Raw genomic sequence first — 14181 nt, 5'->3', positions numbered from 1 at the left:
AATCGTAACCGGAGGGATGCTATTGTCGGCCTGTTTATATGTTAATGCCGATTTCTACGGCCTCGTTGAAATCGCCGTTGTCACGCAACATTAGGTGTTGAGAACAAACAGCCTCGTATTAGTCTCTGGTGGTCTTTCTGGCCCAATTTTAGAAATGGAAACACACTTTTACCTGTTACAAAGTACTACCAAATCTCGAGGAACACTACATAGGAAAGTCCAGTGCCACTTACAATCGCAACAAATATTAGAAACATTATTCCTAACACTGCTACATCCCAATAGGACTATCTCGGCCCTCTGTTTGGCTCTCTCCCCACCCTTAAACCCTTCCATCTTTTTATGGCATCGTTACAGATGTTTCATTTCCGAATAGTTGTAATTTTTTTTTGATGCATTATACTTCGAATGAGTACCGTATTCTAAATACTGTACATTGCACCTATTATATCCCAGACCCCCCAACGACTACATAACAATAGAATGGCAATAGCGAAAACCGTAAATGAGAAATTGAACTCAGAATGAATAGCAATACCACTTTATATTGTTGGTTTTCGACCAAGTGTATATTTGCGGACCGGCAGGTAGACATAGTAAACGAATAAAACCACGTACAGTCCATATAAAATTATCGCATCGTTTAAAAAGAAAATTCAAAATGATTCATTTCACCGTGTGATACTTAAGCGTTAGGAAAGCGTACCGGCCGCCATCCTGATTTTTCATCAAACGTAACGAAGCTGCGTTGTCTGTGCGGCAAAAATCGAGCTGGACGTTGGGGAAGATCATGTTTCATTATTAAATCGCTCAGGTTAACATTTTCTCCGTCGGTTTCCAAAGCCGTCCCTTGTACGTGTTCGATAAAAGCGGTTCCTCCAAGTGATTTGGGTTTGATTCGCAATCCTATTACGTGACTCGATACCTAAATATAGAATTTTAAATACTTAACACGAAATGTTTTAAATCATACACAGGTGTTCCACTATTCAACCGTACCGAAACCTCAGGTGGAAGATTAGCGCTATTAGCTTTGTGTTGGTTGTTTTGTACTGCCTTCACAGGATTTTGGGTTTGCTTGTTACGATTCAGTGCTCCTGTGATAAGTGAAATCTTGTTTCCCTTGCTGGAAATGACTTCGTGATGCCGATAATCCTCCTCCTTCTCCGGCAACGATATGGAATATCCTACTACTCCTGATGGCTTTTTTGGCTCAATCAACGAATTTTCCTCTTCCTTATTGGTCAAAGCTAATGAATGCCACCTATCTTGCTCAACTGGGGCAACAGATGAATCCGGTCGTAGTTTGAACGGTCTGCTAGTAGTCTTCATTGGAAAAGGTTCTGAAAGAGGAAGAGGAGGAGGAGGAGTTCTGGTTTCTTGCAGATGTGAGTGTGGTCGTTGCGAATGATTCTGGTTATGCAAAACACTCAGCGACGCAGCCAGCAACGAAAGCCAGCTTGCATGATTACTTCCAGCTGTGGCTGGTATTTTCATGTTTCCTTCTGGCCTATGCAGAATAGAACTGCCTTTAACGTAATCATGTTTTTCTTTCGCAGAATATGGTTTTGCGCTAAAAATGTTTGTTCGAACAGGGTGTACAGAGAAGCCTGTCTGACCTTGCGAGGATGGCTTAACCGCAGCCCATTCAGACGTCCCTGATTCCACCCGTTGATTGCTTGATTCGATTTCGTCTTGTTTATGATTCTCAGACGCAGCGCTTTCGATATGGGCTGGCCATTTCCATCCACTGCTCCAATTGTCGGCCGGTTTACTTTTGACTGGATTTGGCCTAATCGTTGTTGTGGAAGATGTGATAGTAGGGACCGGTGGCAATGTTGTTCTAATTCTCCACAAACTATTTAACTTTTCAGTGGATGGTTTTTCAGTTGTGCTGACGTTTGGGCTTTGAATATTCACGGAAGAAGATCCAATCTTGGGTGGGAAGCGAGAGCCTAAACCCCCCTTGAATTTGTCTATTTCTTCTTTTGTATAAGGTTTGAAAGTTGGCTTTGCCGTTTGGGTCTGACGGGCTGAAATAATCTGCGAGCAAGAACTGCCCACAGTACACGATATGCTGAAAAACGGAATTGTTGGTGTGGCTTTGTCAGCGAATGGCGAAGGAGTCGTTGTAGAAGTTGTAGTGCTTTCACGCAACAAGTTGCTAGCGGGATTGGCGAAACCGAAAGGTTTCGATGTAACGACGAATGGCTTAAGTCGTTGACCAACATTTAATGGACTTCGTGGAGGTGGTGGCGGAGTCGTTGTTGTGGTTGTTGTTGTCGCGGTAGTTGAAGAAGATGTCGAGCTATCCCGCAGCAAGTTGCTACCAATACCAAATAACTTGGAAGACGTCAGGATGATAGATTTGAAAGGTCGACCACGCGCATCGCGGCGATATGTTTGTGGACCCTCATACAAGGCCAATGGTCGGTTTGGATCAATGCCAACCTGTATGTCTAGTGGGTGAGCAGTCAACGCTGGTAAGTTGAAAATGGCAAACAGCAAGAACACCGCGAAAAGCCGTCCCATTTTCTTTGTAACGGTATTTTAAAATAAGAACAAGAAGCGGTTATAATAAATAAAACTAATTTGAAAATACCTTACACGTTGAATGCTGTCGGTATTTGTTTCCGAAAATGGTTTTCCTGCAGGGAAATTGAATCTACAGTAATGAGAATGACAATTATTTTTGGAAATAAACTGCAGTGGTTAAGCGAATTTGGCACTTTGATGGCAGGATAAAAGTGAAATGACGTTAGACACATATAAAGGTAATCAAGCAACCACAAAGATGTTCTTGTACTTTAGCGAAGTGAGCTAGCTACCAGCTACTGCTATGTACTGGCTTCATGTTTACACTGTCACTGAGATTAAACACACTCGGTGTTTCCGATCGGAACCAATAAGAACTCAGTTTTCAATAAGAAATGCAACTGTGTCAACAAAGGGAGCAAAGAAAAAAGAACAGTCAAGTTATTCATGTTACCGTTTTGTGCTCTGCGACCGGTCTGATCGGCCTCATGCCGTAGCCGTTTCGAATACTGTTAGTAAAATAAAAAAAGAAGACAAGAACTTGCGATAATTTACCGTTGGACAATTTAGTCCTCTATCGGTTTTTCTCTTTGTTTTTTCGTTCTATTTGTCCACATTGATCAATATTCCGTATGGAACCGCACAGACACTTTTTGGCCTTTGAAAACTTTGATCCTTTTCAGCAATTGCTAATGTTCGAAATGGTCTAGCGACTTCTACCACTAGTTTTAAGCTGCGTCCAAACTGCCCGGTGTGTAATCAACGACTAACTCACTTGTAAGTTTGGTACAAAATAAGCCTTGAACTTGAGGGGGTGTGGAAAGAAGCAACTAATCACCAAGAGTAAACCGAAAACCGTAAAATTGTTATTGTGAATGTACAAGACTAGCACTCTCCCGTGAAAATATCAAACGCCAGGAAGTCTAAAGAGAAACTCACAGTCGTTGCCTCAATCTCAAAAAGCAGCAACAGCAGGCGGTAGTTGCTGTCTGACTCACTTTTAGGGCACTGACCCAATTTTGTCATCTTTCGATGGACACTGGGTGTACACACAACTGGAAATAAAAAACGCTATACAACATGACATCACTTCGAAAGAGCCGTCCATTGTGCGCGTGACTTGGCCGGATTTCGAAAATTGGAACTTAACGGATATGAACAAAATTAATGGCATTTCCACAACATTTCGGATTTTTACAATTAGGTTGGCAATGAGGTTAACGTGCAATCGTTTCATTTCTCGTACATTGAGTTTTTCAGAGTGCCACAGAGATGAAGGCATTGATGTATGCTAAATGGCGTCTAACAAAGCAAATTAAAATGTAGTCAAATATATTACACTCGGTTCGCTGGCACAGGTATGTTACGCATGGATGCACTAGCGCGCCTTACTGACCTACATTCTCCCTCACTTCCCTGTTTAAGAACTAAGATGCACGTATACGGTAACAGTAAACAAACGAAAGAAGAGAAATCGTTCTTCCTGTAGCCCCGGAGGAAGGCATACAAAAGCATTTTAAATGGTTGCTACGGATGTGTTATCTATCTCTCTCCCTTCTCTCGCCCCAACGTTTGTTGATTGCTGGTGTATACTTTCATTTCCATAAATACAACAGTATAAACCTATTGTTTTCAATGTAGGTTATTGCAGGCGCATTTGTGTGCAGGTGTATTTGTTGACGACTAAAACGCGAATTGGTGCTAAAACATAATTTACCAATCTACCATACCGAAATAAACTGTTTTGGTATTGTATAGCTCACAGCTTTTGTTGAATGTAAAACGAGTTTACGGACTTTTTTAATGTTTCTTTTTGTGCCCATTATTTTAAAACAAATAGCCGCATTCAGTGGAACGTCACACTTTGCTAGAAATGTATTGGGATGAGAAACGGATTTTTAAATCGGTGTGGTCTATTGATCTTCCATTTTAGCAGATATTCTCCTATCCAGCTGTTGGGCAGTTCTGCCCGTTTCTAAAGGTACAACTGTTAATCAGCTTGTTTTTTTGTTTGTTTGTTTTTTTATATTTTGTTTCTTCCTAAGGATGTTTTGCATCTTATTCAAAACACAGAAGACCGTGAGCTTTGCTGTCTTCAATGTTTCCATAGGTTTTCCATAGGAAAGAAGTACTAATCTCAAGTTAGACCATTGACACTTTCTCTTTGTTATACTTGATATTATTTTATTTTGCGTTCTCAACATTTCTAAGACAATTCTGACATTAAGTAAATATTATTTTCTATGCTACCTAGAGGTCTACTACCACTACATTCTTTTTTTTGTCCTAGTTGTGAAGTCTAGAAAGGAATGCACAAGGTTGGAACATTAAAGACACGGGTAGTGTCAACTTGCTTGCCCATCAGCTCATCAAGGGGACGGCGAGACAACTCCTCGTTCAGCTTCTCGGACAAGACGTTCTTGGGGATGCAGTGGAATCCCAACTATGAATACAAAAGAAAATTCATAATTAGAACATTGACAGGGGAACTAACGGCTTTTGAATGCATTCAGGTCATTTCCTCTTGAAGAAATGTTTTTGCAAATATACTTTACCTTCCTCTCGACGGTCTCCTGGGCGCGAGTACCCTCAGCGCACTTGGGGACAGATTCGGTAGAGAAGCAACGCTTGTTGTCCTGAACAACCATCTTGTTACGGTAGACAGTCCACTGAGAAGGGCGGCGGAAAGTCTGGCTGGACAAGATGTTTTGCTGGAACTTGGGCAACAAAGGAGTGACGTCGCTGATGCCGAAGACGGTCTCAGACTTCTCCTTCAAGCATTCCTCCTGGATGCGGCGGAGTTCAGCAACATCGCTGGAAGAGATATCGCTTTTGCATCCAGCGGGGTGCTTCAGCTCATAGGCGACATCCATCAAGTCACGAGGAATGGAGCACTGGCGGGGTCCGGTCAGATCGGTGACCTTGTTGCCAGTCTGAGATCCGCAGAGACCGCACAGACGGCCGCGGTGGATGGGAGAGCCCAAAACAACGACTTCGTTGGCGTCGGTCAAAACGCGGATCATGTGGGAGACGGAAGAATCAACTTCGACGAAGTTATCGGCGGTCTTCTTGATGACGGCCAAAATCTGGTTCTCGGCGTTCTTGACGACGTAGGACTGGCTGGAGATGGAGATTTCCATACCGTTGACCTTAACCTTCTGCTGAGCAGCGAAGACCTCGATCTTTTCCTTGTTCAACAAGACGGTGACGATCTGTTGGAGCAGCAATTGAACCGTTAGAATTAAAAATAAAATATAAGTAATACAATAGCAAAAACTGATCGATTGCTTTTACCTTCTGATTTCCTTCAACGCGGGAGAGGACGGCAAGCTTGTAACGGCCAGAGCAATCTTTGGTCAAAACCTGATCGCATCCGGAGAGGGAGGCGTTGTAGAAAAGACCATCGAAAGTGGTGACAGTCTCGGAACCAATCAAGCACACACCTTGATTGTACGAAAAAATAGACAAATGGTAATAGTGTTTGTCAGTGGGGTTTTAGCAAAATTACCAGGGGCAGCCAAAACAGAGCGGGGAACAGCCATACGCTTGGGCAAGACGACTTCAGCAACGGGGTGGATTTCGATTCCGCGGAAGAAAACATTGGAGTAAGGCTTGAACACTTTAACATCCATGGATCCAGCCAACGGGTAGTAGACACTCTCGACGGTGATCTGGTTCTGAGTGTTCATAACTTCGACTTGGTTGTCAGACATGTAGGGACCCAACCAGTGGCGGACGAGGTTGGAGGCCTTAATGGTGGCATTGCGAACAAGAGCGGGCATCTAGGAAAGTGCAGTATGGTAGTTATACAAACATTCTGATCTTCAATATTTCATTGCTTGGTACTACCTCGTTGTACTTGATGGTCATGATGGCCTTGTTCAGGATTGAAGACAGACGGCGAGCAGCAATGCATTCATCGCTCATACCACGGCCCAAAGTTTCCTGTTTCTGGCACTGGGTCTTTTCCCATTGGTTGCGCAGGGAAGGAGAGATGTCTTCCTCGCTGCGAGTCCAGGTGGTCTAAAAAAAAAAATTTTTTTAAATAGTGTCGTAGGAATACATTCAAACTGAAAAGCGTACAGCAACAGTAATCTTGCGGTCCTCAGTGCAAGACTTTCCAAAGCCAATCTTGATGGTAGAACGACGTTCAGTTTCATCCTTGATCAGTTCTTTGCGTTTGAAAACCAAGTTATCGGGGAATTGAGCGTCAACTTCGGCGCAGAGCACGAAGTTGTTCTGGCCTTCAACTTCATCGCGTCTCTCAACCATAAGACTTCCACGGTGGGACTTTCCGTCCATGCCGTAGACGATGGAGGAGCCGATGCGGCGAGCCTGGATCGATGAAGACTTGGGGAGAAGTTCGGCGGTGAAATCCAAAGAATATCCGGTGGGGTTGGTCAGGGTTTGGAAGACGTGTTGGAACTTCTGCGATTCCCATTGGCTGTCCTGCTGTTTTAAGTACTGTTTGCTCTTGATCTTGTCACCATAGATGGTGTCGAAGAGAGACTTGGCGTGGAGATGGCCGGCGAGGGGAGATTCGAACTTGGAGTCGGACTTGGTAGCTAATGAATTTTGAAATTATTTTAGAGACGTAGTAGGCATGAAAAAAAAACAAAGCATATTTAACTTCTCATGTTCAGTCTACTTACAGATAGAGATGATGGTCTTAATAGCCTTGGTCTCAGATGAGGCATTGTCGAGGTACAAGCTCCACTCGCGCTGGCGAAGGGTGGATGGCGAGGCAGCAAAAGCCAAGGTACCGAACCAGTCCTTGCTGTAAACAAATGGCTGAGCAAGGGCCAAGGTTTCACCACGTTCAACAAAAACGAAGTTCATGCCGAGCTGTTTCTCACCGAAGGTGATCTTGTTCTATTAATGTTATAAAAACATGTTGTAAATGTTTGTTTGCGAAATAATTTAAATTATGGAATAAATGAAAAGCGATCATACCTCCTTGGGCTCTTCAGTCCAGGAGATGCGCTTGGTCTCGGAGAGGAGGATAGCGGGAGTGAAGTCGGTGATCTTGCGGATGGTGGTGAAGGGGACGACGGAGTGCTTGACGATGCGGAGCTTCTCGCCCAAGGTTTCCCAGGAAGTCTGGATCTTGCCAGTCTTCCAGTCACCCTCAACGGAGAAGAGACCGGGCAGAGCGACGGCCCATTCCAAGTCAACACCGGTGGTGGGGTAAGAGCGGGTGAAGGGAGTCTCGACCATCAGGCGGGTGGTCATCTTGGAAACGATGACGGGCTTCAAGGCACCTTCCAACTTGGCGTTCAAGGAAGACATGGAGAAGCCACCCTCAATCTTGGACTTAAGAGAAACGAAAACGGTGTGGTAGCTGGTCCAGGTGTAAGCCAAACCCATGGCAGATGGAACGCGGACAAACGAGTCCAAAAGAGGCAGGAATTTATGGAAGTTGATATCCAATTTACCGGCGTTCTCGCGGAAGCCTGATTGCAGGATCTGCTTTTCAATCATCTTGATGATGGTGCGGGGGTTGATGGTGAAGAAACGCTGGTAGTTGTCCAAGAAGTTCAAGTAGATGTAGAGCTCAGGCTGGCCAGTGGCGCGGGCCTCAATCTTCAGCTCATTGTGGATCTTCTCCAACTCGGGGCTGATGATGGAAGACTCGTCCTTGTTCTGCTTGAAGCGGAGTCCGGGCTTGCCCAACAGGCGATCGATGAACTTCTCAGCGTGCTTGCTGTCGATGGAGAAGTCCATCAACTTGGTGAACCAGGGGCCCATGGCGACGGACAAGCTGCTGTAGTGGTGAGAGGGGATGAAGGACTCGAAGCCGGGGAAGTTGACGGTCTCGGTCATGTAACCAAGACGGGTCTTCTCGGAGTAACCAGCCTTCTGGTAGTTGAGAGCAGCGTGGGAAGTCCAGAACATGGGCTTCATCAATGCAATGACGGCTTCAGCGCGGACAGTCACCTCACGGTCGATGGGGTTCTTGTTGGCGACCTTGCTGGCGATGGTGGTGTAGATGAAGTGGGAGATCTGGTCGTTGGGCTCGTACCAGGTGCTCAAAGCAACGCGGGTCCAGAAAGCCTGGGGAGGGTTGCTGAAGAAGAGCAGGGAAAGAGCGGCCAAACGGACCTCGGTTTCCTCAGCCTTGTTGAAGTAGATGGGCATCAGCAGGGTACCGACGATCTCCTTCTTCTCAGCAGCCAAAGTGGCCAAAGCGAAGATAGCCTTGGTGCGGACGAGGTTGCAGAGAGCCTCATCTTCCCAGTCCTCAGATTGGGAGTAAACCATATCTTCCTGTTCCTGTTCGTATTTTTTCAAGTTGAGGGTCTTTTTGGCTTCCAACCACTTCTTCCTCATTTCCTTCTTTGACAAGGAGACTAGATCGCGTTGGTTGCGCTCGTACCATTCGTTTTCGTAGTGAGTGCTGGGTTCGCAGCTGGTGATGAAGGGCTTGACGAAGGGAACGATCATCTCGTGGCCAATGTTACCCAAAGCAGTCAAGAAAGCCATGCGCTCTCCAGCGTCACGGGCAACCTTAACCTGCTCGGCGAGCCAAGGGACCAACTGGCTGGCGACGATGGAGTCGCTGGGGTTGCAGAACTCGCCCATAACCAACTTGGGGAACATGTTCAAACCAAGAGTGGTGTTGACGCAAGCCTGGTAGACCAAGCGGGAAGCGGCAAGAGCGGTGGTGATCTTGAGCTGGCGGTGGCTCTGAACGACTTCGGACTTCAAAAGTTCCTTTGGCAATGAGGTGAAAAGATTTTATTCACTGTAATGGGATTGATAAAATATCTTTAGTCAATCTATTTCTTACCATCAAGCTGGTCAAAAGCTCCTTGGTGGGAGTCTGAACAATCGGTACGAGGGCGGAGATAGCCTGGACGGCTTGTTCACCAACGATCTTACCCTTAAGGATGTATTCGCGGACCAACATCAAAGAAGGGTTGGTGCCAGAAAGCATCAAAGCGTCGACAACAATTTGGCTATAAAGGAAAACGGATCAGTAATTTTTTACAGTTGCTTTATAAACAAATGAAATTTACTTGGAGGTGCTCCATTCCTTGTTTTCCCAAACCTGGGAAACGAAACCCATAAGCTCGTTGTATTCGAGTGAAGCCAGAGCTCTGCGGAGCATGTTGATTTTGTCAGAAGTGTACTTGGTAGCGGGGTCGACGTAGTAAGCCTCAGACTCAACATCGCTGATGATTTCAGAAAGCAGACGGAGAGCTTCCTTTTTAAGGATATCAGGCTTGACTTCAAGGACCATCGGAGAGTTGACGTTGCGGAGAGTAGGCTTGCCCATAAGGGGTCCTTGGGTCTTGTAGTCGGAGTCATAAGAGTAAGCCAAAGTCTGGTAGATGTGGACATCGGGGGAGATGCGGGAAACCAACTTGGAGTAGCCAGTGGGGGTGGCAGACTTCAAAGTCAAGTGCTGGATGGTCAAACCTTCGGTGGCTTCAGTCTCGTAGCTGAAGGGCTTGACGACCAACTTGTCAACGGACTTGACGCGCTGGACGATGAAGTGACCCTCAGTGGAGGTACAACCGATGATTCTAACAGTGTCAGAGTGCTAGAGGGAGCCAATCGAATAACCAATATTTAAACTTAGATATAAGACACAAAAAAACTAGACAAATCCTTATGCCCAGCCTATTGTGAAAATCCAAGTACCGACATTTTGTTCTCGCAGCCGGCTCCGTTGACCAAGCTGCATTGCAGACCCTGGTTGCTGTTGTAGTTGAAGATGGGCAGAATGCGGCATTTGTCCAAATCGCGGTTCTTCACGATCTCGTAGATGGGGAAGTTCTGGCAGAGCTCGGGGGCGGGCAGAAGTTTAGGCTCAGCCTCAACAACTTCGACGGGTAGACGGCTGATGTGGTACCAGGTTTGGCATTCACCAGTAGCACATCCCTATTGTGTTCAATAAATTAGCACCTGTCGTTGGATGAACTTAGTTGACAGTATCATACCTCCATGGCGTGGTAGACGGTGTTCTCGGCGTAGTAGTTGTCGTATTCACCCTGTTGGAAGACACCAGAGGCTCCATCGAGCTGGAGCTGGATCTGGGCAGCCAAAGCGCGCTTGAAGTTAACGATCCACAAGGGCTCTTCTTTGCCAATGGCGACGCTCTCGACCTACAGAAGTACGTTATTGAAGTGACCATAATTCGTTTCATTTGAAGATGGGTAGACCTTGCCGGAGACGAACTTGACTTGGAAGGGCTTCTCGAGGTGTTCTTGGTCGATGATGCGGACTTCCTGTCCGGGATCGACTTCGGAGTACTTCTCCATGACATCTTCGTTGAATTGCTTGCCCTTGGTGGCGAGCAGCTAAGTTTGGGGAAATATACACAGTCGAAAATCATGAATTAGTTTCTTAAGTAAAAGTACTAAAACTGAATAAGTATCCACTTACAGCAACAACGGCGGTGCTCTCATCGACGGGCTCAATGGTCAAACGTCCCTTGATGGAACCACCGGAAACCTTGGTGCTGATGCCCATGATACCAGTAGAGGTCCAGCCGGCGTAATCGTATTCGTAGGTGTAACCGGCCATCCAGACTATAAATTGAAAACACCGTTTTAATTTGTACTAGATCGTTATAGAATAATATTTTTACCTTTGCGAGTCGGGGCAGCAGTTTCAAGGGTCAGGCTATCGACGTTAGTGGGGCGTTCGATACCTTCCAAATTCAAGTTGGAGGGTACCTTCTGACCTTCGGTGGCTCCGTAATGAGGATGGCGAACATTTTCCCACGATTGTTCTCCACTCAAGATGCGTTGTTCGATCTTGCCGATTTGGAATGGAGCCTCCAAACCCAAAAGGATAGACTCCTTCTCGATGGACTGGAAAGCCTCAACTTTGTTGGAGAGGATCAGACCGCAAGCCAAAATGTGGCTTTCAGGCAAATCCTTGACTTTTTTGTTGACGAGGGCCAAATCATCGGGAAGAGCATGGACGACGAGAACTTGGTTCAAAACACTGCGAGAATGGTCTTCAAACAGGGACACCAACGAGGAAATCAGGCTGATGTCGGTGCGAGAAGGCACACCCGAGAATGTCTAAAATTGAAAATCACATTTGAATTGCATTAATTTTTTAATCTAGAAAAGTATTTGATGTGGTCTTCAATTATTACAATTACTGCTGATACAAAACTATTCCGAGCAAAGTGAAGAATGATATTAGAAATTTTCACTACATTTTAATTTACTACTTTGATCACATTAAAGTTTTAGGGATTATCACCTTGACGTTGCCTAGGTGGCCAGCCAATTTCTCGTGTTCACGCTTGTCAGCATCGAAAAGTCGTTCACCGACATTTTCGCACTGAACGCCCAATGATGTTCCAGCGTGGACATGAATGCCATGGAGACCGGGCTCCAAGCCATAAATGACACCGCGGATCTTGACTGGGCTGCTGACGGAAGCCTGTTCCATCATGAGTTTGCCGCTAACATCACCAGTTCCCTGGATGGTAACCAAAGCACGACGAGGGCCCTCAACAGATTTTCCAGCGCAACATCCAACGGCAATAACTAAATCATGGGAAGACATGAAATAGCAATAGAAGAATTTAATCGTCTTCTATATTCTAAATTTCAACTAAATACACGATCTAAAAAAATGAGCGTTCAAGTTTGAAAAAACTGCCGTATAACATACCGAGAAAGAGTGCAAGGAGTTTCATTTTTATCAGCCCGAACCACTCGGTGTTGGTACTTGGCATGAATTCAATGAACTACAATTTTCTGACTCTACCGACTGCCAATATATAGTCTAATCAGACGTCTTATTCAGCAATTCCATATTTTCATGAATAACAGTCCAAGAAACCAAGAAATGGCGTATGCGCTGCACGGTAAAAGAAGGTGAGGTCATCTAAATCTTATCGCTTATGAACAGCGTGTTCAATTTGCGCACAATATTTTTGTTATCATATCGTATGTCCTAGCCGTACGAGGGCTTGATAAAATTATGTGACGACAATTTTTAAAATTTCCTGTCATCGACCGCTTTTTGCATTGCTAAACAGTTAATAGCACTATAGAGTCCGTCAGTTGCTGCCGAAGCAGTTTCCCGAATGTTACTCAGGCCAATATTATACATGAGCTTATTAGCTTTATCAATGGCTAACATCTTTTGTATTTTATCCTCTTAAGAAATGTTTTAATTTTTCCATTTGAAATGTGTTTTTCACAATCAACAACGGAGAAGGTTTTAAAGGAACATAGCAATTGCAGGATAGGATAAACCAGTATACCTATATGAATTGCGCAATCCTCTTTGATTTATTTTGCTGTAACGAGCCTCTAAGTACGCTTAGCAGGACGCCTCCATGACGCGGAGTTAGGGATTGCGCGGGGTGTAAACTCACGGGCCGCATCCACCTCACGCTTTTACCGCATAGGCGTGTTTGTTATCTCTACCATGGCGTGCGCCACCGTAGCTACGCAGTGATAAAAAAATCCGTGCTTTTTCACCGTTGGGCACAGCATTTTCACCATGCCTGTGCTCGCATCTCATGGTAGTAATTCTACCGGGATAATAAATAAACGGCAATTAATTCTTATACTGCCTAGCGGTGTACCCTAGTATGATGTAACGACGTATTGCAGACCATTCTTCTGACACAAAAAGCCAAACCAAGAAAGATTAGCAATTACAATACTAAACCATAATTTGATGTATATAGATGAAATTTCCACCTATTGGGCATCTGAATTTAATGCAGAATATAACATATCACCGTCTTTGATTTTTTTAAATTACATGCACTATGTTTGAATCCCGGTTTCATCGTTTTTACTATACCATGGAACGAAAAATTACAAAAAAGCAAAACCGATTACTTCCCTCTTCAATCGTATATATAATTTTTGACCACTAAATACATTTCGGGAGAGGTAAATACAGAGAGAGGTGTACAGAGAGAGATACGTACAAGCAATGAATGCAAAGTTTATGAATGTTTCAGCCTTTCGATACTACAGAAATGGGGTAGACATTTAGGCCTAATATTAGTTGGCTGGCAATTATTTAAAAGAACATTCTAAAAGAACAAATTTTTTGAGTACACCAATTGGAACCGTTGCAGTTCTGCTAATCATTTTCGTCATGCTTGACCTTTGTAACTCTATAACCACACAGTGGCAGTATCATATGACTGAATGTTTATCGCAAGCACGGGGGATGGAAAGCGTTACTCTATTCCAAATAGCGGGAATCATGTTTCATAAAATTAAAACGTGTCAGCATTGGCACTGTTAAATCTCCACGATCAACACCGGATGTCGTTACCCACTGCAGGCATATTTTGAAAACGCATTTTCTTATCACTTCAGAGTTTATTCGCATCGCTCGAATTTTGTAAATTTCATTAAATAGTTGTAAAAGAAAATGGTTATATACAGGTCTATTGTTATAGTAAATCGCAAGCCATTTGCCCATGTATATCTTTTCTCGATACCTTCGAATGCAATGAACAGGCAATTGTTTCGAAATGCCTCTGTTAATTTGATTATTCTCCAATTATTATTACCAAATTTAATATGCCAAAGTATTGGTCGGCCAAATTAAGTGTTTTACGGAACAAAAAGATTTCAAATAGTTTCAATCTATGCAATTCGTATCAATTACAGATAAAACGCTTGAAGAGTATAGGGTTCC

General features: G+C 44.4%; 2 protein-coding genes across 2 annotated transcripts; both read right to left on the bottom strand.

Moving 5' to 3' along the window:
• Positions 1 to 541: 541 nt before the first annotated feature.
• On the bottom strand, positions 542 to 3891 carry LOC130692532 (uncharacterized). Its single transcript, XM_057515664.2, has 4 exons — positions 3091 to 3891; positions 2603 to 2665; positions 1000 to 2535; positions 542 to 925 (listed from the first exon to the last, which is right to left on the bottom strand). Exons 3-4 carry the CDS (start codon positions 2530 to 2532, stop codon positions 686 to 688), a joined length of 1773 nt encoding a protein of 590 aa, XP_057371647.1. The 5' UTR covers positions 2533 to 2535; positions 2603 to 2665; positions 3091 to 3891; the 3' UTR covers positions 542 to 685.
• A 794-nt stretch (positions 3892 to 4685) lies between these two features.
• On the bottom strand, positions 4686 to 12295 carry LOC130693175 (vitellogenin-like). Its single transcript, XM_057516301.2, has 17 exons — positions 12178 to 12295; positions 11761 to 12050; positions 11132 to 11573; positions 10927 to 11072; positions 10704 to 10841; positions 10482 to 10646; positions 10183 to 10422; positions 9555 to 10081; positions 9326 to 9494; positions 7489 to 9249; positions 7188 to 7407; positions 6619 to 7100; positions 6385 to 6558; positions 6044 to 6317; positions 5830 to 5978; positions 5091 to 5747; positions 4686 to 4978 (listed from the first exon to the last, which is right to left on the bottom strand). The coding sequence occupies exons 1-17, from the start codon at positions 12239 to 12241 to the stop codon at positions 4835 to 4837; spliced, it is 6042 nt and encodes a 2013-aa protein (XP_057372284.1). The 5' UTR covers positions 12242 to 12295; the 3' UTR covers positions 4686 to 4834.
• Positions 12296 to 14181: the final 1886 nt, after the last annotated feature.

Source organism: Daphnia carinata, chromosome 1 (genome assembly GCF_022539665.2).
Source record: "Daphnia carinata strain CSIRO-1 chromosome 1, CSIRO_AGI_Dcar_HiC_V3, whole genome shotgun sequence".
In the NCBI taxonomy this organism is placed as follows: domain Eukaryota; kingdom Metazoa; phylum Arthropoda; class Branchiopoda; order Diplostraca; family Daphniidae; genus Daphnia; species Daphnia carinata.
The sequence above is the reverse complement of the archived record's forward strand: the minus strand, read 5'-3'. Positions and strand labels throughout refer to the sequence as shown.